General features: G+C 53.9%; 1 protein-coding gene across 3 annotated transcripts in view; it reads right to left on the bottom strand.

Moving 5' to 3' along the window:
• Positions 1-1,594: 1,594 nt before the first annotated feature.
• The window catches only part of NPRL3 (NPR3 like, GATOR1 complex subunit), a 55,960-nt gene continuing 34,248 nt past the window's right edge, over positions 1,595-23,306 (bottom strand). For all 3 annotated transcript variants that reach the window (XM_054390847.1, XM_054390848.1, XM_054390849.1), the window contains 4 exons: positions 22,313-22,442; positions 6,489-6,678; positions 5,184-5,376; positions 1,595-1,921 (listed from right to left, as the gene is read on the bottom strand). In XM_054390847.1, coding sequence (XP_054246822.1) covers positions 1,756-1,921; positions 5,184-5,376; positions 6,489-6,678; positions 22,313-22,442 — 679 coding nt within the window. In that variant the 3' untranslated portion in view covers positions 1,595-1,755. The remainder of the gene's footprint in view (positions 1,922-5,183; positions 5,377-6,488; positions 6,679-22,312; positions 22,443-23,306) is intronic.

Genomic DNA, 23,306 nt, shown 5'->3' with positions numbered 1-23,306 from the left:
GCCTGCAGCTCTGGGAGAAACTCCTGTGTGTGTGTGTGTGTGCTGTAAGGGAAGGTCTCAAAGTGTAGTCTGACCCCTGAAGCCACCACCATGGAGGTGAAGGACCCCCCCCACCCTTCTGTCATGGCCATGGGTCTGCTGTGTGGCTGTGCCAGGCTGTGAGCAGTGAGAGGGAGCTGTGAGGGGTGGGGGTGGGACCCCTCCTGCCTTGTGCCCAGCTCTGGCCCGGGACCAAGGGCACAAATGCATAGCAGCAGGGGCAGTGACAGACCCCTGAGCCCCCCTATACCCCCAGACCCATCTGGGGAGCCTTCCAGAGCACCATAGTGCCCACACCCAGCAAACTCTGCCTGAGGGGAGGACACCAAGCACTGGAGACTATAAAAGGGGCAAAGTTAGCCAGGCTTGGCTGGCACCCTGTGGCCACAGAACCCAACATCAGAGACCACACCACATGCCACTGGAGCCTGGGAGGGGTGAGATCTCTCCTTTTTGTTACCTCTGTCCTCTTTCCTCATCTTCTCCAATCCCTTTTGATCATGTGTGACACTGATCAAGCTGCAGAGCACCTCCTTTCCTGCACTGCTGCTGCTCTCTGTTGGGTTCCACAGCCACCTGGGGTTGGGTTCCCATTGGTCTGCCCACAGGGGCTCTCAGAACCCAGCACGGCCCTGTCTCTCTGGTGCTCAGGTCACCTTCCCTGGCTATGCAGCACAGAGTGCTGAGGAGCTGTGGGGAATGGGGGCCTCAGGCCAGGGCTGAGCTGCCAAGCTCCTGCTGGCCCCGGAATGATGACTGTCACCCTCTGTTCTAGCTTTGGCATGGCTGGAGGAGCAGTGCTGGACCAGATGAGGGAACACAGCCACATACAGACCTGTGTGTTGTCGTCCAGCTGGCCAGCTCTAGCTGAGGCCAGGTTCCCAGTCTGTCTCCCTGCAGCCACAGCCATGCTGGCAGGGAGGAGAACAAACGAACAAAACAAGCCCTGGGGGACAGGTCTGAGTGCCCTTGGCACCAGCCTGTGGCTGTGTGGAACAACATCCATGCACCGGCACCTTGGTCAGCTCACTTCAGTCTTGTCCACCAACCCAGCTCCCCATGCCCAGTCAAAACCTGGCAACCCTGAACACCCACAAGCACGAAGGCTGCTTGGTGACAGGGGTACTGGGGAGAGGAAATAACAGGCTGGAACTCACTGAGCAGCTCATTCTCGTTCATGACTCTGTTTACTTGTGATGCCTCCTACCTGTGGCCTCACTGCGGCCAGACAACAATGGCCAGGCAGAGATCCCTGGCGCCCAGGGACACTTCCCTAAAAGCCAGCCCAGCTCCACCCTGCCCCCAGGCAGAGGCCATGCATGCTGTGCCACAGGGCCAGGCTGCTCACACACACTGAGCCAGCAGCCATGGTGCCAGGGAGCAGAAGTGCTGCGATGCACTGGAAGTGAAGCATGGTCAGGAACACTGTGCTGGGAGGAAGCAGGGCAGGGAAGGGCTCTGAACCAGCAGCTCCCATGCTGCGACCATGGCACAGCAGCAGCAGCAGCCCAGGCTGAGCAGCAGCAGCAGCAGCAGCAGCAGCAGCAGCCCAAGCTGAGCAGGCTCTCGGTGTCCTGTAGCAATTCCCGGAGTTCTCATCCTGCCCCAGCAGATAGGGAAGGAGGTGCGCAGGGGCAGAACCTGCTCGGTGGCACAGGACGAGAAGGAATTTCCAATCACCTCCAGTCTGCAGGCATCCCCTCTTTGGCACTCAGGTCACTTCAAGAGGGACTGAAAGACTGAGATGACAGGGTCCTCGTGGCTGGTGACCACCAGCACGCTGCGGAACTTGTCGAAGAGCATGAGGAGCTGGGAGCGCCGCATGTTCTCGTTGTACATAATCTCCTCCAGGTGGTGCCGCCCGCGGAAGTAGTGCAGCAGCCTGTGGGCAGCACAGGTGGTTAAGTGAGTTCCTACCTTTGCTGTGCCTACTCTGCTTTGGGGGAGGAGGTGATAGAGAGCAGCCCTGCAAAGAAGGACTTGGGGGTGATGATGGATGAGAAGTGAAACATGAGCAGACAGTGAGTGCCTGCAGGCTAATGGCAGCCTGGGCTGCATCCAAAGCAGTGTGGCCGGAGATGGAGAGAGAGGATCCTGCCCCTCTGCTCTGCTCTGCTCTGGGGAGACCTCACCTGCAGGACTGTCTCCAGCCATGGGGCCCTCACAGACATGGACCTGATGGAGAGGGTCCAGAGGAGGGCCATGAAGATGATCAGAGGGCTGGAGCACCTCTGCTATGAGGACAGGATGAGGGAGCTGGGGGTGTTCAGCCTGGAGAAGAGAAGGCTCCAGACAGGGGAACTAATAACAACCTTCCAGTACCTGATGGGAACCAACAAGAAGGATGGAGAGAGACTGTTTACAAAGGCCTGCAGGGATAGGATGAGGGGCAATGGCTCAAACTAGAGAAGAGCAGATTGAGATTGTATGTTAGGAACGTTTGCCTTTTGCAGCAGCTCCCCACTGGGGATTTAAATCAGACTAATTGGCTTCCTCCTCTGGGCTGATGGCAACCAGAGTGCACTGAGCAGAGGCCATTAGCAGGGACAGTGTGGGGCTATGTGTGTGTAAGTCCAAGGCAGGCCCTTCCCTGAGGCATGACAGGAAGGTTTGTGTATTTTATCTTATAACCTGTATCACTGCTCAACAAGTGACCTTGAAACAGATTTTCCAAGCCCCCAATGCCTTCCCTTGCCATGGTTGCCCATGCTCTCATCTCCTGGCACTGCTGTCTCCTCTGCAAGCCATTATGAGCTGGCTTGTAACAGTCACCCAGAGCAGGCAGGAGTCTTCCTATAACTAAGTCCATCCTCTAGTCAAAAAGAGTCTGGATGTGTTGCCAGTCAAGATGAAATCTTTCCACACCACTAAAACCTCGAGCGGATATTAAAGCATATCACAAAAATGCTGCCTGGAAGACACCTCCAACGTCTAGTCCAGCACCATGCTCCAGCAGGATTGTTGCCAATGTTGTAGCTGTTCCTAGCCAAGCTCTGAAACCCTCCAAGGGTGGAGCACCGCCCCTGCCAATGCCTGGGTAATCCATCCTGAGCAACACCACCCTGCCAGGGAAGAGGTTCTCTCGAAAGTCTAGAACCTGTAATTTGTGTCCCACAGCTCCAGTGAGGGTGGGCACTGCCCTCACAGAATCACAGAACTGTCAAGGTTGGAAGGGACCTCAAGGATCATCCAGTTCAAATCCCACTGCCAGGGACAGGGACACTTTCCACTAGATCAGTTTACCCAGAGCCACATCCAGCCTGGTCTTAAAAACTTCCAGGAATGTGGCTTCCATCACCTCCCTGGGCAGTCTGTTCCAGTGTCTCACCACCTGTTTGGACAATGAACATTGCTGGACCCAACCAGGACAGAGGCTGGGCACTTGGGGACATGGTTTAATGGCCATGGTGGTGGGCTGGATGATCTTGGAAACATTCTCCACCTGAAACAATTCTGTGTTTCTAGGGTTCACTGCCCCAGCTGTTTCCACCTTCACCAAGAGCAATGAGCTAACCCAGACACTCACCTCTGGTTTTCTGCTCCACAAGCAGCACAAACCCAGTGAAAGCTGCACTCCAGTGAAGCTGCTGTGTTTTGAAATGCTCAGGAAGAAAGAAGGCCTTTCCCTGACACCTCCTTCCCAGCTGGCTGGTTAGGAAGTCGTCTGACTTTCTGCCCTGTGTGCAGAGCCACATCTTGCCTGTTTCTGTAGTGTTTATATTTGCACCAACACATCTGTGTGCTGCTAATCACACACCCTCATTGCTTTAGCCTAATGTAAGGAGCAGCTCATCTCTGCCAACAGACCTGGCAGTGGCTGCTCTGGTAAAGCATTCAGGCTGCCTTTGTGTCTGATGCTCTTTGCTTCATGTTTGCATGGACTTTACAAACCTTAAAGGGTGTCAGGAAGGAAGGGACAGGGACAGGCTCTGCTCACTGTGCCCTGGGATAGGCCAAGGGGCAATGGATGGAAACCACAGCACAGGAGGTTCCAGCTCAACATGAGGAGGAACTTCTGCACTGGGAGGGTCCCAGAGCCCTGGAGCAGGCTGCCCTGAGAGGTTGTGGAGTCTCCTTCTCTGGAGCCTTCCCAGCCCTGTCTGGATGTGTTCCTGTGTGACCTGTGCTGGATTCCATGCTGCTGCTCTGGCAGGGGGTTGGACTGGAAGATCTCCAGAGGTCCCTTCCAACCCCTAACATCCTGTGAGCCTGTGATCCTGTGTGTGACAGCTGGCTGGAAGTCTCAGTGGACTCAGTGGCTTTAGCATGCCTGGATCTTTGCAGGCTTAGAAGGCTTTTCCAGGCCATGTAGCTTTATGCTTTGTGTGTGGACACAGGGAAACTGGCAGGCAGAGTGAAGTTCCTGGTGTCTAGCCCTGATGCTCCTCTGTACACCCAGCACTCTTTGTTCTTGTGACACACACAGAGATTTTGGTCAGTAACTCATGTGCACAGGTGAAGAGGGAACAAACCCAAAAGCATTTATCCCCATTTAGCCCCTGGGCTAACAGAGGTTGTTCAAAGTCCCTTCCATAACAAACCCAAAGCATGTGCAGGTCTGGAGCCCTCAGCACAGGAAGGACATGGAGCTGATGGAGAGGGTGCAGAGGAGGGCCATGAAAATGATCAGGGAGTTGAAGCAGCTCTGCTATGAGGACAGACTGAGGGACCTGGGGGTGTTCAGCCTGGAGAGGAGAAGGCTCTGGGGAGACCTAATAGTGACCTGCCAGTACCTGAAGGGACTACAAGAAGGATGGAGACTGTTTGCAAAGGCCTGCAGGGATAGCATGAAGGGCAATGGCTCCAAACTAGAGAAAGGCAGATTTTAAATTGGGTATCAGGAAGTTCTTCACTGTGAGGGTAGTGAAACACTGGAACAGATTTCCCAGGGAGGTGGTTGAGGCCCCTTCCCTGGAGGTGAGGCTCGACAGGGCTCTGGGCAACCTGATCTAGTTGGGGATGTCCCTGCTGACTGCAGGGGGTTGGACTGGATGTACTTTGGAAGTCCCTTCTGGCCTGGACCATTCTATGAGTCTATGATTTATCCCCCAAGCCCCCAGGCTAACAGGATTTGTTCAGTGTCCCTTCAATAACCCAGCAAGGCTCAGAGCAAGAGACTGCATCCTGCACTCCTCATCTCCTACCTGGCAAACATGCGAAGGTCCTCAGGGTTCTGGGCAGCAGGGACGTTGAGGATGGCTTCCCTCTCGTGTTCCAACAAGCTTGCCAGCAGATTCTCTGTCATCCTTTTATTGAGGGGTGAGTCCCCACCAGGTATCAACTCAGCACTGGAGTTATCCATGCTAGGGCTTGTCAGAGTCATGTCATCACTACTAGCTAGCAGGGAAGAGAGAAAGAGAGACACAATGTGCAGGCTCCTCAGGAGAAGGATGCAGAGGGATCAGTTCAGGGCTGCTTCTGTGCAGGCTGTCCAAATAACACCTTCAGATTTGCAGAGCAAAGCAAGGGGCTCTGGAAATGCTCTGTGGATCTGCAATGCCAACCCAGCCATTTGCTCACTGGGGAAGCCCAAAGCTTCAACCAAGCCATCAATTTCTGTGGAAATTTGTACTTCTGGAGCCCACAAATGGTTCATAAATAACATCTGAAAAGAAAATTCCCAGCCAGCTCTGCTGGAATACCATGAAGTGGCAACATGAAAAGCCTAAGAGCAGAGAAGGTGGGAGGCAAACAGAAAGGAAGGCCAAGAAGCAATATCCTCTTGTGAGCCAGCCAGAATAAGCAGATTGCAGACTCCTCTGGCTCACATTCCAAGGTTTCTGCCCTAATTCCTGACTTCTGTAAAGCTGAAAGTTGTACAGAGAATCTCTCCTGACAGGCACCCTCGGTGGCATTCTGAGAATGCTGCTTGGAGCAGCACAGGCAGCAAAGGTTGGGGATTTCAAGATTGCTCTTGAAAAAATGCTTCCCTGGAATGAAGAATGGCACCAAGGAGATTACAGAAATCAGGAGACATAAACAGAAACCTCCCCTTTGTGAGAGTGCCAGCTGGTGCTGTGTCTCCTGAGGTGGCTCTACAGCCCATGGAAACCAATTGGAAACAAGTTCTCTCAGTTTTCCTCCTCTCCTGAAAACCAAAGCTTGCAAGCAGTGCAGTACCAGCCAGAGGAGCAGGGCAGTCACCTCTGGGTACAGCAAGGGAGAAGGAAGTTACTTTGAAAATAGAGAAGCACCTCTAGTACTGGCCAAATAAGAACTGGCAAATTCCAGAGCACTTCTTCTTTTTTAAACCCAAGAATTTAAGGTCTAATAGCCTTTAAGATTTTCACCAATGCCCAGTATGAAATTTAAGAAGGACTGGGCCCAGTTAGCATCACTCCAGCACAGACCAAGTCCTCTTGTTACCGAGGTCTGACTGCCCTGGGCATGGCAAAGGGAGGCTCTGGGGTGGGCTGTGGGCTGAACAGCAAAGAAAAGTGTGCTCATACTTGGAGAACCAAAGCTGAGAGCATTGGGGGTGCTTAAACTTCGGCCTCCAACTCTGGCAGTGAAGGGCATGTCCTCATCCTGGGCCCTGAACTCCTCCTCGTTGGGTGGCACCATCAGGCAGACGTAGGTGTGAAGCTGGATGAGCAGCCGGTGCTGGAGCATCCATATCACCATCTGAATGAGCTGAGTCTGCAGGGTGAGACACCAGCAGGCAAAAGACAGGGGGGAACAATGCACAGAGGTTAGGCTTTGCCACTAAGAAGTCAGAAGGAGAAATGCTTCCCACCCCACCCAGCAGTTTTCTCTCTTCTCCTGACCTGGCACACACGTTGGGCATCACACCCAAAGCCTTTGTGGATGCCTAGGCTGTCATCAATCCATGTCTTTATGCCACACTGGCCAGCACAGGCAGTGTCCTCACAGCACCAGCCCTGCAGCCCTGCCACAGCTCAGCACCTGCTGAGTGCCTTCAGCACAGAGCCCTTCATCTGTACAACTGTAGCTGCACAACACCCCCCACCCCCACCCCAGGAGCTGTTCTGTCCTCTTCTAACAAAACAAGTTTAGCAGCTGCCCAAAAAGTGGGGTAGACTTCCTTCTGAGAGACCAGACCTGGAAAAAGAGTCAACCAGATGCCCATGGCCCAACAGTGTGAGGTCCAAGACCAGTTTGCTGGTTTCTACACAAGGGTCTGCTGAAATCACTAATCACTGAAGGGTGGAGTGGTCAGGCTGAAGTGCAGGCTCCCCAGGAAAGCCAGGGAGAGGGCAGGGTGATGGGGCAGAGCTGAAGCAACCAGAACAGGTGCCTGGAAGCAGGAGGCACTTGCTGTCAGGTGGGAAACTGCTGCCTAACCCTGTGAGAGACTCAGGAGAGCGCTGCCAGGACTTGGTGATGCAGATACAGCACCAACAGCAGCAGGAACCCTGGCAAGAGGCAGCAGCCTGCTACCTCCAAGAAGTCTCCTCCCAGGGCAAAGGGTTAATGGCCCCCATCTGCTCACCACCCCTCTGCAAGACAGGCCAGGCCACGTTTCTGAAGGCAGGTTTTCAAGGGTGCAGACAGCAGGAGTTTCAAAGGCTCACATGGCACAAGCAGGTACAACACCTTTGTGTCAGAGCAGCTGAGACCTGCACAGCATCCCCAGAGCGCTGCTGCAAGCAGGGGGCAGAGTGAGGGACAAGGCTCTGGGGGTTCTTGGCATGGCCTAGTCTCTGGAGTTTTGGAGGAGCATTCAGAGGGCATCATCCTGTCTGAATCTGTGCACAAGAAGTCTTTTCACACCGCAGCAGGCAAAGCCTTCCCGGAGCTGCCAGCTCTGAACACTGATTCCCTGACAAAGGCTGTTTGGGGATTTCCTAGCAACCAGCACTGTTTGCTGAGAGCAACACAAGGAGCATGAGCTCAGCCCCTCAGAAGGAAGCTTGCTCTGCTGTATTAATCATCAGGGGGACAAGCCCCAAACCAAAGTTCATCAGCCCACACAATTTCCCTTTTATTCCATAAATCCTCTCATTCTCAGTTCCTCCTCTGCTATCAAGCCACAAAGGCACATCTTTGTGCAGGCAGACCCACACCCTGACCTCTCAGGGATTAGCACTTCTGGGGCCTGAATGGATGCCAATCCTGCACCAGGTTACCTGGGATCCCCTTCAAACAGCTGTTCAGAAAAGCCCTGGTTCATGAGACAGGTTGAACAGCAGGAAGAGGAAGGCTGGCAGAAGCTGCCACATGCAGAGTGCTCTGCTGACATCTCAAATCAGCCTGGAAGAGAGAGGAGCCTCCCTCTGGTGATTCCACTGCTGAGAACCTCCCTCCCAGCTGCAGGCCTGGATGGAAGGATGCCTCATGGATTTCAGTGCTCTCTCCAGCCTGCTGGCACACAGTGGCTGAGCAGCCTGCCTGTCCTCACAATGACAGAGGTCTGCACCTTTCACAGCACAAAAGAACCCTGCAAAAATCCCAGGAGGAAAGCAAGACAGGCTCCAGCAGACCTGCAGAACCTGCCAGCTAGGGCCTGACCCAGCCCAGCCTCCACTGCTCACTCTGGTGGTTTCCTGAATGACAGAACCTGCCAGCTGCTTCCACTGCAGCTCTGTGTGCATGGAGCCTCACCCAGCTCTCTGACTCTGCACAGGCAGCTTTACCTCTGCACTCTTGGCCAAATATCTAGAAGGTCACCCCTGAGCCAGCAGCTTAGAATCACAGAATGGCTCAGGTTAGAAGGGACCTCAGAGATCATCTACTCCAACCCCCCTGCCATGGGCAGGGACACCTCTCAACTGGACTCAGCTGCTCAAGACCTCATCCAGCCTGGCCTTGAACACCCCCAGGGAGGAGGCAGCCACAGCCTCCCTGGGCAGCCTGTTCCAGAGTTTCACCACCCTTATACTGGAAAACTTCTTCCTAAGATCCAGTGTGAACCTACCCTCCCCCAGCTCAAAACCATTCCCCCTTGTCCTGTCTCTGGCTCAGTGGGACAAGGAGCTGGGCAAAAGTAGTGTTCCAGCTTTCCACCCATAATGGAAATGGAATTGGTTGTGGAGTCTCCTTTTATGGAGGTGTTCAAAACCTGCCTGGATGTGTTCCTGTGTGACCTACTCCAGGTGATCCTGCCCTGCCAGGGGGGTTGGACTGGATGAGCTTTCAAGGTCCCTTCCAACCCCTACTGTTCTGTGATGCTGTGATAATATTGTACGGCCAGGGACTGCCAAAAGCCTTTGTGCCCTAAGTGGGAATGCTGGAGATAGGCTGTGGCTAACTTGAATCATGGACTCATTTAGGTTGGAAAAGACCTCTAGGATCACCAAGTCCAAGCACTTAACCCAGCACTGCCAGGTCACTGCTAAACCCTCAGCACCACATCTACACAGCTGGGAAAACCCTGCAGGGATGGGGACTCCACCACTGCCCTGGACAGCCTGGGCCAAGCCTTGACCACCCTCTCTGGGAAGAAATTGCTTCTCATGTCCAACCTGAACCTCCCCTGGAGCAACTTGAGGCCATTTCCTCTTGTCCTATCAAGAACTAGAGAAAACTGCTGCTCCATATTGAAGGGAGCCTGAGCAGTCATCCCCAGACCAGAGGGAATGATGATCATAGAGAGCTGTCTGTACCAGGCCAGCCTGCAATGGGAATTCAGTACCTCCTCAAATCTAGTGCTAGAATAAAGCCCAAGCAATGCAGCAGCCTACAGCTGCCACCATGCCCCAGATGTGTGCTTTGTGCCAGCACTGCAAATCTGCCTCACACCACTTCCACTTCTGCCAGCTCTAAGCCTGCTTCTCACCACAAGCAGCAAGTGTCTGCACACACAAAACCTGCAAGGGCTCTGCCAATACCTTCTGCTGCTTGGCTTTCCAGGCACAAATGCTGAATTCACTTCATTCTCCATCTGCTTCTCCTGAGCTCTGATGGAGCTCACAGAGAGGTCTGCTGGAGTTCTCCTGAGCTCTGATGGAGCTCACAGAGAGGTCTGCTGTTCTCCTGAGCTCTGATGGAGCTCACAGACAGGTCTGCTGTTCTCCTGAGCTCTGATGGAGCTCACAGAGAGGTCTGCTGTTCTCCTGAGCTCTGATGGAGCTCACAGAGAGGTCTGCTGTTCTCCTGAGCTCTGATGGAGCTCACAGACAGGTCTGCTGGAGTTCTCCTGAGCTCTGATGGAGCTCACAGACAGGTCTGCTGGAGTTCTCCTGAGCTCTGATGGAGCTCACAGACAGGTCTGCTGTTCTGCTGAGCTCTGATGGAGCTCACAGAGAGGTCTCCTGTTCTCCTGAGCTCTGATGGAGCTCACAGACAGGTCTGCTGGAGTTCTCCTGAGCTCTGATGGAGCTCACAGACAGGTCTGCTGGAGTTCTCCTGAGCTCTGATGGAGCTCACAGACAGGTCTGCTGGGGAAGAGGCTTAGAATCATAGAATCAACCAGGTTGGAAGAGACCTCCAAGCTCATTCAGCCCAACCAATCACCCAGCCATATCCAATCAACCAGACCATGGCACTAAGTGCCTCATCCAGGCTTCTCTTGAACATCTCCAGGGATGGTGACTCCACCACCTCCCTGGGCAGCACATCCCAATGACAAATCTCCCTCTGTGAAGAACTTCCTCCTAACATCCAGCCTAGACCTCCCCTGGCACCAGCTGTGCTGCACAGCTGTCCCAGTTGGTCTTTGTCCCTCAGGGGTGCAGCCTGATCAGTCTGCTTGCTCTCAGTCTGCTGGGTGGGTTGGGCTCCTTGCTGAAGCCAAAGGGCTTCCCAGGCATGGGGACACTTCAGTGCCAGGCCTGCCACCACTCACTCACTGACTCCTCTGGCATGGCAGGAATCCCCAGCCAGCCTTTCTTGGCTGTGACAGCAGAACCGTGACAGAGACACAAAGCAAACCATTTGTTGTTGCTTGATTTAACTCCCCATGAACTCTACATTTCTTCCATATTCCTTTCATCCTTCCTGCCTCTTTCCAGGCTGCTCTGAGGAGGTCCTGTCTGCTGCAGCCATCTGGAGCCTGCTGCTGGCACGGAGCAGCTTGTGGCCATCCCCTGCTTCTCCCCAGAGCCTGCTGTGGTGCAAGGCAGCAGGAAGGCCTCAGCCACAAGGCAGCACTTTGTGCCCTCTGGCAAAGGCAGAGAAGCTGCATTAGCCTCTGCAAACAGGGGCACTGCACCCCAGCCCATCTGGGCAGCTTCAGACACACAAGGGAAAGCTCAGCCCCAAGGCTCAGAGGGACAAGATCCAGCATTCATCATCCTCTTCCCTCTGGGAACAAAAGGGAGCTGTCAAGCTCTCCAGCACTGTGTTCACTAAAGGCATTCCTGCAGGGATTCCCTTGGGCTCTCTGCTTTCCCACACCTAGAAAGCTCAGGAAAACACCAGAATAACTGAAGCCAGCTTCAGGAAAGGGAAGGGAAAGCAGCAATCCAGACCCAGTCCTAGCTTGTTTCTCATGACATGAGGATCCCCTCTGAGCTTGTTTTGCCTGCCAAAGGATCCCTGCTCAGTTGAAACTTCACTCTCCACTCTGCCCTGCTGAGAACACCCCTGGAATACTGAACCCAGTTTGGGGCTCCCCAGTTCAAGAGAGACAGGGATCTGCTGGAGAGACTCCAACAGAGAGCCAGGAGGATCATTAGGGGACTTGAGCATCTCACCTGGGAAGAGAGACTGAGAGCCCTGGGGCTGTTTAGTGTGGAGAAGAGAAGGCTGAGAGGGATCTGATCAATGTCTGTCAATAGCTGAGGGGTGGGGGGCAAGGGGAAGGGGCCAGGCTCTTGTCAATGGCACCCAGTAACAGGACAAGGAATAACGGATATTAGCTAGAACACAGGAAGCTGACCTCAGCAAGAGGAGAACTTCTTTACTGTGAGGGTCACAGAGCCCTGGAGCAGGCTGCCCAGAGAGGTTGTGGAGTCTCCTTCTCTGGAGGCTTTCAAAGCCAACCCAGACATGTTCCTGTGTGGCCTGCCCTGGGTGATCCTGCTTTGGACTGGATGATCTCTGGAGGTCCCTTCCAACCCCTAACATTCTGTGATTCTGTGATTCTTCAAGGTCTGACCCTGATTGCTAAGGGCTGCCTTGGCTCAGCAGCTCAGCACCCTTGGGCTAAATAGGTGTTTACTGTCACCTTCCTTTCTCACTCAGACCATGCTCTTACATGAAAACCCAGCCAGCTAGTGAGACTTCATCCTCTTTTACACAACACAGAATCTGAAGACCTCTCTTAACATAGGGCAAAACATTTATTGTCTGATGTTGCCAGTTGAATCATTAGGTAACAGCCTTGAATTCTCACTTTATCCACTCCCTCCAGTTAGGCCCAGAAACAGAGAGGATTTTAACTTGCCACACTAAACCCCCTGGATTTTAGACCTGCCCCAACTGACTATAAATATACCTTAATGTGGCTTCCATAGCTCTGCCAACAAAAGCTCCCCTGACCCCTAATGCCTTCCAGATGTCCAGCAGAGCAGTGCCACTTGCAGCCTGGTCCCCCTGGGGAGGACACGACTCCTGCTCAGCATTTGCATGCAGCTCTCCTCCCCCTCCACCCCCACACAGCCATTCCAGTTCCACCCAGCTGCTCCTCACAGCAGGGATGCAGAAAGCAGAGCCCTCAGCTGCCAGGGCCTTACACCCAACAGGATGGCCAGGCTCAGGAAAACAGAAGAGAAAAACCAAGCAAGCTTTGTTCAGCAGCAGCTGTCACACCTCCCCCATCTGCGTATTTCCACAGCTACCCCAGCCCCAGGCAGGGAGAGTCACCCACAGCAGTGACAATACCTACAGGGGTGACAATACCTACAGGGGTGACAATACCTACAGCGGGGACAATACCTACAGCGGGGACAATACCTACAGGGGTGACAATACTTACAGCGGGGACAATACCCACAGCAGTGACAATACTTACAGGGCTGACAATACCTACAGGGGTGACAATACCTACAGAGGGGACAATACCTACAGAGGGGACAATACCCACAGCAGGGACAATACCTACAGCGGGGACAATACCTACAGGGGTGACAATACCTACAGGGTGACAATACCTACAGCGGTGACAATACCTACAGGGCTGACAATACCTACAGGGGTGACAATACCTACAGGGGTGACAATACCTACAGGGGTGACAATACCTACAGGGTGACAATACCTACAGCGGGGACAATACCCACAGCGGTGACAATACCTACAGGGGTGACAATACCCACAGCGGGGACAATACCCACAGCGGGGACAATACCTACAGGGGTGACAATACCTACAGCGGGGACAATACCTACAGCGGTGACAATACCTACAGCGGGGACAATACCTACAGCGGGGACAATACCCACAGGGGTGACAATACCCACAGCGGGGACAATACCCACAGCGGGGACAATACCTACAGCGGTGACAATACCTACAGGGCTGACAATACCTACAGGGGTGACAATACCTACAGGGCTGACAATACTTACAGCGGTGACAATACCTACAGGGGTGACAATACCTACAGCGGGGACAATACCTACAGGGGTGACAATACCCACAGAGGGGACAATACCCACAGCGGGGACAATACCTACAGGGGTGACAATACCCACAGCGGGGACAATACCCACAGCGGGGACAATACCCACAGCGGGGACAATACCTACAGAGGTGACAATACCTACAGGGGTCACAATACCTACAGCGGGGACAATACCTACAGGGGTGACAATACCCACAGCGGGGACAATACCCACAGCGGGGACAATACCTACAGCGGGGACAATACCCACAGAGGTGACAATACCCACAGCGGGGACAATACCTACAGCAGTGACAATACCTACAGCGGGGAGAATACCCACACAGGTGACAATTCCCACAGCGGGGACTATACCTACAGCGGGGACAATACCCACAGCGGCGACAATACCCACAGCGGGGACAATACCCACAGCGGGGACAATTCCCACAGCGGGGACAATACCCACAGCGGGGACAATACCTACAGGGGTGACAATACCTACAGCGGCGACAATACCCACAGGAGTCACAATACCTACAGCGGGGACAATACCTACAGGGGTGACAATACCCACAGCGGGGACAATACCCACAGCGGGGACAATACCTACAGCGGGGACAATACCCACAGGGGTGACAATACCTACAGCGGGGACAATACCTACAGCGGGGACAATACCCACAGCGGGGACAATACCCACAGCGGGGACAATACCTACAGGGGGGACAATTCCCACAGCGGGGACAATACCTACAGCGGCGACAATACCCACAGCGGGGACAATACCTACAGCGGCGACAATACCCACAGCGGGGACAATACCTACAGCGGCGACAATACCCACAGCGGGGACAATTCCCACAGCGGGGACAATACCCACAGCGGGGACAATACCTACAGCGGGGACAATACCCGCAGCGGGGACAATACCCGCAGCGGGGACAATACCCGCAGCAGCGACAATACCCACAGCGGGGACAATACCCACAGCGGGGACAATACCCACAGGGGTGACAATACCCACAGCGGGGACAATACCCACAGCGGGGACAATACCTACAGGGGTGACAATACCTACAGCGGGGACAATACCTACAGGGGTGACAATACCTACAGCGGCGACAATACCTACAGCGGCGACAATACCTACAGCGGCGACAATACCTACAGCGGGGACAATACCTACAGCGGGGACAATACCTACAGGGGTGACAATACCTACAGGGGTGACAATACCTACAGCGGCGACAATACCTACAGGGGTGACAATACCCACAGGAGTCACAATACCTACAGCGGGGACAATACCTACAGGGGTGACAATACCCACAGCGGGGACAATACCCACAGCGGGGACAATACCTACAGCGGGGACAATACCCACAGCGGGGACAATACCCACAGCGGGGACAATACCTACAGCGGGGACAATTCCCACAGCGGGGACAATACCCACAGCGGCGACAATACCCACAGCGGGGACAATTCCCACAGCGGGGACAATACCCACAGCGGGGACAATACCTACAGCGGGGACAATACCTGCAGCGGGGACAATACCTACAGCGGGGACAATACCTACAGGGGGGACAATTCCCACAGCGGGGACAATACCCACAGCGGGGACAATACCTACAGGGGGGACAATTCCCACAGCGGGGACAATACCTACAGCGGCGACAATACCCACAGCGGGGACAATTCCCACAGCGGGGACAATACCTACAGCGGGGACAATACCCACAGCGGGGACAATACCTACAGCGGGGACAATACCTACAGCGGGGACAATACCTACAGCGGGGACAATACCTGCAGCGGGGACAATACCTACAGCGGGGACAATACCTACAGGGGGACAATTCCCACAGCGGGGACAATACCCACAGCGGGGACAATACCTACAGGGGGGACAATTCCCACAGCGGGGACAATACCTACAGCGGCGACAATACCCACAGCGGGGACAATTCCCACAGCGGGGACAATACCCACAGCGGGGACAATACCTACAGCAGGGACAATACCCGCAGCGGGGACAATACCCGCAGCAGCGACAATACCCACAGCGGGGACAATACCCACAGGGGTGACAATACCCACAGCGGGGACAATACCCACAGCGGGGACAATACCCACAGGGGTGACAATACCTACAGCGGCGACAATACCTACAGCGGCGACAATACCTACAGGGGTGACAATACCCACAGCGGGGACAATACCTACAGCGGGGACAATACCCACAGGGGTGACAATTCCCACAGCGGGGACAATTCCCACAGCGGGGACAATTCCCACAGCGGGGACAATACCCACAGCGGGGACAATTCCGACAGCGGGGACAATACCTACAGCGGGGACAATTCCCACAGCGGGGACAATTCCCACAGCGGGGACAATACCCACAGGGGTCACAATACCTACAGCGGGGACAATACCCACAGCGGGGACAATACCTACAGCGGGGACAATACCCACAGCGGGGACAATTCCCACAGCGGGGACAATACCCACAGCGGGGACAATTCCCACAGCGGGGACAATTCCCACAGCGGGGACAATACCCACAGGGGTCACAATACCTACAGCGGGGACAATTCCCACAGCGGGGACAATACCTACAGGGGTGACAATACCTACAGCGGGGACAATACCTGCAGCGGGGACAATACCTACAGCGGCGACAATACCCACAGGGGTCACAATACCTACAGCGGGGACAATACCCACAGCGGGGACAGTACCTACAGGGGTGACAATACCCACAGCAGGGACAATACCTACAGCGGGGACAATTCCCACAGCGGGGACAATACCCACAGCGGGGACAATACCTACAGCGGGGACAATACCTACAGCGGGGACAATACCCACAGAGGGGACAATACCTACAGCGGGGACAATACCTACAGCGGCGACAATACCTACAGCGGCGACAATACCTACAGCGGGGACAATACCCACAGGGGTGACAATACCCACAGCGGGGACAATTCCCACAGCGGGGACAATTCCTACAGCGGGGACAATTCCCACAGCGGGGACAATACCCACAGGGGTCACAATACCTAGAGGGGTCACAATACCTACAGGGGTCACAATACCTACAGCGGGGACAATACCCGCAGCGGGGACAATACCCACAGCGGGGACAATACCCACAGGGGTGACAATACCCACAGCGGTGACAATTCCCACAGCGGGGACAATACCCACAGCGGGGACAATTCCCACAGCGGGGACAATTCCCACAGGGGTCACAATACCCACAGGGGTCACAATACCTACAGCGGGGACAATTCCCACAGGGGTCACAATACCCACAGCGGTCACAATACCTGCAGCGGGGACAATACCTACAGCGGGGACAATTCCCGCAGCGGGGACAATTCCCACAGCGGGGACAATACCCACAGGGGTCACAATACCCACAGGGGTCACAATACCTACAGCGGGGACAATTCCCACAGCGGGGACAATACCCGCAGCGGGGACAATACCCACAGCGGGGACAATACCCACAGGGGTGACAATACCTACAGCGGGGACAATACCCACAGCGGGGACAATACCCACAGCGGGGACAATACCTACAGCGGGGACAATACCCACAGCGGGGACAATACCCACAGCGGGGACAATTCCCACAGCGGTCACAATACCTGCAGCGGGGACAATACCTACAGCGGGGACAATTCCCGCAGCGGGGACAATACCTACAGGGGGGACAATACCTACAGGGGGGACAATACCTACAGCGGGGACAATACCTACAGCGGGGACAATACCTACAGCGGGGACAATACCTGCAGGGGTCACAATACCTACAGCGGGGACAATACCTACAGGGGTGACAATACCTACAGCGGGGACAATACCCACAGCGGGGACAATACCTACAGCGGGGACAATACCCATAGCGGGGACAGCAATGCAGCTGGCACAGAGCTGCTGGAGTGGAGGGGATGCAGGGAGGCAATGTGTGGCTAATTCACCTGGGGACACCCCTGCCTTGCAGATCCCTCCTGCTAGCCCACCTGTGTTCCTCAAGGCAGGGTAGAGAGTTGTCACAGGTTCTTCTGAAGCAGGCCACAAAGCATGGCTGAGGGGCAGCCACAGGCATTATCCCTGTCTCCTGGTTTGCAGAGTGGCTGGGTGGAGAGCCCTGTCCAAAGCCAGCCTTGCACTGAGAAGCAGGCTAAGGCATTGCCATGCACCAGCTGCAGTGCCCAGCAGCACCACAGAATTATTTGGGTTGGAAAAGACCTCTAAGACCATCAAGCCCAACCATTATGTATCCCTGACAAGACTGGTGTTAAACCATGGCCCTCAGCACCACATCTCTGCCTCTCTGAAACACCTCCAGGGCAGTGACCACCACCTGCTCTGTCAATGAATGTGTGTGACCAGTGGGTTTGGGGTCACCAAGTGCTTCTGTGCTTTCACAGGAGGTTCTGCAGGGCTGTGCACCACTCTGGTGTGCTCTGCAGTTACACATGAGAGGAGAGCACAGGGACAGCAACCAACAGTCACAGGCAGCAAAAAGGAGGAGAGTTTGGCTGGGGAGGAGGTGCAAATTGCTTCTTTTCCAGTAAAAACACCAAAAGGGAAGATGCGTTTCTCCACTGTATCAGCTCATAGGATCTCCTCACCCTGTGGCTGTACCCTGGTGAGATCCAGTGACAGCAGCTAAACTGGTGGCTGTTCATGGCAGTCCCAGGCTGCTCTGCATTGCTACAAGCCCAGGTGCCACTACACAGCACAGGGGAGACAACAGACAACTCACCACCAGGAAAAGGGAAACTGCCTTCTGCTCTTCTCACTCACTGCCCAGCTGCAGAAATGCCTCCCTTGTTCTCTGCCAGCCCTGGAGCTGGGTGATCTCACCTGGGTGAATGCCATCTGCTAACCTGGCACAAAGTCACACAGCTGGAACAAGTGAAGTGAATGGAGTCAAGCTGGGCAGGAGCCAGAGCTCCAGCCCAAGGGGTGAGAGAAAGGAGGAAGGCTTGTGTGCACACACCTGAGGGCAGGAGGGAGAAACAGGGCCTCCTCTCAGCTGCATCTGCTGAGCCCAGGGCACAGGCTCAGCCTGCTGCACAGCTGCTGTCCAAGCAAGGCAGGTTGGCATGGGGCAAGAGGAGCAAGCACTGAGAGCACTGCACCCATTCCAACATCTCTTCCAATGATAAGCACAAGGTGGATGCACAACAAGCACAGGGTTCAGCTGCAAGGTGCTGCTCACCATCAGCAGGCAAGAAAAGAGATCAAGGCTCAAGAAGAACTCCTGTCTCTGGCACAGGGCATGGCTGAGAGCTCTGGCACACACCACTCTCTGGGTGTCTCCTGCCTGCACCAAGAGCAGAATGCAGACATGCACTCCATCTTTCAGGGCAGTCTTGTCCTTGCTTAGGGAGTTGCAGGTTGGTTCTATCTCCTACCAGCCAAAGCCACCACAGCACCTCAAGCAAAATGCCAGTGTTGTGGTTTTTTCATCTACCTGAAGGGAAGAGGCAGTTCCACCCCTAGCTAACAAGCTAACTCTGTCCTCTTTCCAGCCCAGCAGTATGACTGGGGAACAACAGGAGGAAGAGCTGTGGAACAGCTTCCCTGTTCTGCATGATGGACTTCACCAATGCTTTCCATCTTCTGTGCCCATCAGAGGCACATGCCCGAAGCAGGGAGCCAAGCCCACGCTTCAGACAAGCACTGGATGGGATGGATGCCACCAGGCCACATTTCTGCAGAGCACAGAGCCCTTCCCACAGTACTGACCTTCAGCAACACAGACAGCACAGTCAGCACGAGGAAAAGCAGAAGATAACAGAAAATCTTCCAAGTTAAAATCCCCACACCCCCCTCCCACACACAGAGAGCAAAATTACCCTGAGAGGTCTCCGCTGTCTTCCTTTTTCTCAAAGGCAAAGCAAATCCAGTTGGATAATATTTACAGTTCAGAGTACAGCACCAGCAGAACAAAACACCATCCCCCTTACAGCAGATTCATTACTCTATTGATTAGATCTCTGTTAATTACAGCTGGAGCCTGAGCACTTCAGGACAGGGATTGGATTCACCTCTCAAAAGGTTAGCTCCAAACAAAGAATAATGCAAAGAGGGAAACCAAAGCAGAAGAAGATGCAGTGATATGAAAACATCTAAAAGCTCTCCCTAGTCTAAACTCCCCCAAGAACTGTCACACTTGTATCAAAAGGAAGCTTGCCATGAATCAAGACATCCCACCAGGTTATGGTGGTCTCCATCACATCTTGCCAACGAGGCCTTCAGCCTTCTGCAACCACAGTTCCAACCTCCCCTTTGCAGACTGCAGAAGACATTTCCATAGCTCTTCATAGCATCATCCTTCATCATTCCATTCACACAGAATCACAGAATTGTCAGGGTCAGAAGGGACTTCAAGGCTCAGCCAGCTCCAACCCCCCTGCCATGGGAAGGGACAGCTCACACCACAGCAGGTTGCTCACAGCCACATCCAGCCTGGCTGCAAAAACCTCCAGGGATGAGGCTTCCACCACCTCCCTGGGCAACCTGTGCCAGTCTCTCACCACCCTCCTGGGGAACAACTTCTTCCTAACATCCAACCTGAACCTATCCACTTCCAGTTCTGCTCCATTCCCCCTACTCCTATCACTACCTGACATCCTAAAAGGTCCCTCCCCAAAAGGACAATGAAAAGAAGCTGTTCTGCTGACCTTTAGGATCCCAGCACAGACAGGCAAGCACCAGGGAAGGTGCACACTCCCCAAGAGCCATTTCAGCACTCCAGCAGCTCTGGCAAACATGGAGCACTCACTGCTGTTTCAAGGCATAACTGCAGCATTGATCACTTGCTCTTAGCTCAAGGCACAACGGCAGCAGTCAGTGGCAGACTTCATTTGTGCATTTCAAACAGAAGCAGGATCTGAGAACAACCAGAAGTACTGAAGGAGAAGCATTAAGGCAAGCAATTAATTTTAAAAGGAGTGCTGAGAATAAGAACACCTCCTGAAGCTACTGCAGCCACAATCAAATGAATGCTCTTAATTCAGCTTCATTTTTCAGGGCTCTGATTTGTCTGTAACCACAATGAATTACTGACAAAACAGCAGAGCTGCTCTGCCCCTGCCTCCCAAGGTGGCAGCTGACCAGTGCATACTGTTGGCATTAGGCACTGCATCATCACTTATCTTCATCTCTGATCATAATCTCTGCCAACCTGTAATTACAACAAATTCTTCCCTCACTATTGTGCCTGTGTGCACAGTTGATGTTAATCTTCCATGTCTGAGCAGTGCCTAAATTCATCCAGCCAGCAAGGCATCCAAGAATGGAGGCTAGCAAAGAGCACTGAAAGAGATCAGCTCAGGAGGTCTGCCTGGGTGAGCTATGTTCACAGCTCCCAGCTGCTTCACAGGGACAGGAGGGAGAGGTCCAGAGGAGGGCCACAAAAGTGAGCAGGGGGTTGGAGCACCTCTGCTAGAAGAACAGGCTGAGGGAGCTGGGGGTGTTCAGCCTGGAGGAGAGAAGGCTCCAGGGAGACCTAGGAGCAGCCTTCCCAGGGGGGCCTGCATGAAGGATGGAGAGAGACTGTTTGCAAAGGTCTGCAGTGACAGGACAAGGGGCAATGGTTTGAAATGAAAGAGTAGATTTGGATTGGATGTTAGGAACAAGTGCTGCACCATGAGGGTGGTGGAACACTGGAACAGGTTGCCCAGGGAGGTGATTAAGGCCCCATGCCTGGAGATATTCAAGGTGAGGCTGGACAGGGCTCTGGGCAACCTGATCTAGTTGAGGATGTCCCTTCTCACTGCAGGGAGGTTGGACTGGATGACCTTTGGAGATCCCTTCCAACCAGGGTGAGTCTATGATTCACCTGGGAGTGTAACAGTGCCAGCCAGGAGAACACATTCCTGAGCTTCTTGCATCTCACCAGTTCCCAGCAATGCCACAAGCCATGGCCACAGGGCCATGTGTGTAAGCAAAAGAGCTGACAAATCCAACCCCCCTGTGTCCAAACCTGAACACTGAAAGGCTAATGCTGCAACACATGGGCTTCTGGTGACTGCATGCTGAGCCAGCTTCCTCTAGCAGCCTTTCAACAAGTCCAGTTTCCTAGCAAAACCTCAGTGAACAGACAGCTTGCTTTTAAAACCAGGCTGTGAACCTAAAGCAGATGGAATCAAATGAGATGTGATTGTGAGGGATCCACAAACTTGCACTCAGCCCTCCTAATTTCTTTTCAGCAGGTCAAATGGAGTTGCAGGGTGTTTTTCCTTCCTACTAGATCACTTAAGGAAAAGAAACATTCTGATTTTTCTTTTCCAGCACAGAGCATCCACACAGCTTCACCTTGAGCATCCCTACAACTCTATGTAACAACAAACCATGTGGTTGGGCTTTTTCCAAGGCATGGAGTGACAGGACTGAGGGGTGATGGCTTCACACCGGACCAGGTCAGATTTAGATTAGATGTTAGGAGGAAATTCTTCCCCATGAGGGTGGTGAGGCACTGGAACAGGTTACCCAGGGAGGTTATGGAGGCTCCAAATCTGCAAGTGTTCAAAGCCAGGCTGGATGGATAGGGCCTTGAGCAGCCTGGTCTGGCAGCAGGTGCCCCTGCGCATGGCAGGAGGGTTGGAACTGGATGATCTTTACAATCCCTTACAACCCAAACCATCCTGTGATTCTATGAAACACCAGTCACAGGGTCCTACACCTGCACTGTCAGGTTCCTCACCAGGTACTCCAGAAGCACCAGCACTCCTTGTTCTCACTAGCAGGAGAAGCAGGAGCTCTTGCAGACTCCCCTCCCCACCTCACCTCCTGAACGGGCGGTGCCAGCGGGTTCTTGAACTCCGAGAGGGACACTGGGAGGGAGAACTTGGAGAGCATGGAGGGCAGGTTGTGACCCCGGAACTGACAGGAAAAGGCATCTGCTAGTGGGGAGTAACTGCAGAGAAGAGGGGACAGCAGAAATCAGTGTCACATTGACCCATTTACACATTGCACAAGTGCCAGTTCCCAAAGAAAACATTCTCTGTCACCCAGGCACACAGTAAGAGGGTTTGTGGCAAGCTGCATCCTGCATAACCAAGCCAGAAGCACATGCACCTCCATCCTGGTGTTATGGTCAGCTCCAGTGCTCAGGGTGTGCAGGGAACCCAGGGGAGAAACAGAACTGATACAAAGTCTGGACTTGTGCAGTCTCTGATCAAAGGACCAGGGATTGGGCACTCAGGGAAGGCAGGTGTGGGCAGGATGGAGCCACAGGCTTTGAACATGCAAATGCAGCTGCAGCTGTGGCTGTTGTGCCTGCCTCTGCTGACAGCACAAGCAGTTTGAGTGGTCAGGAGTAAAGGAGAGGCAATTTAAGTATTAGGAAAATTGTCCATCTTAGGTCTTCAAGAACAGCACTGCCATATATGACCCAGGCACAGCTGTTCCTCAATGACCCCAAGGTCCCTTCCAGCCCTATTTTTATACTTCCATCACACAAGTTTGGATTTAAAACTATTTTCCTACAACCCAGTTCCAAAACCATCTCAAAACAGAAAAGGTTGCCAATCTTCAGCAGAGCAAAAATACCTACTGTGGCCTCCACATCTTCCTTGCATTGCTGCTGCCTGCTCTCAAAAGGGCCACAGTGCCTTCAGCCTGGCATTGTCAGGATACAGTGCCACCAGAGGGAACACCACAGCAGTGAGAGCAGTGCCACCAGAGGGAACACCACAGCAGTGAGAGCAGTGCCACCCTGTCTGGCTGCTTTGGATGAGTGTGAGGTGATGCTGTGTGCCAGATGCACAGACAGTGCTGG

This window comes from Indicator indicator, chromosome 22, assembly GCF_027791375.1.
Source record: "Indicator indicator isolate 239-I01 chromosome 22, UM_Iind_1.1, whole genome shotgun sequence".
NCBI classification, from domain to species: Eukaryota; Metazoa; Chordata; class Aves; order Piciformes; family Indicatoridae; genus Indicator; species Indicator indicator.
Note: the sequence above shows the minus strand (reverse complement) of the source record. Positions and strands in the feature narration are given on the sequence as shown.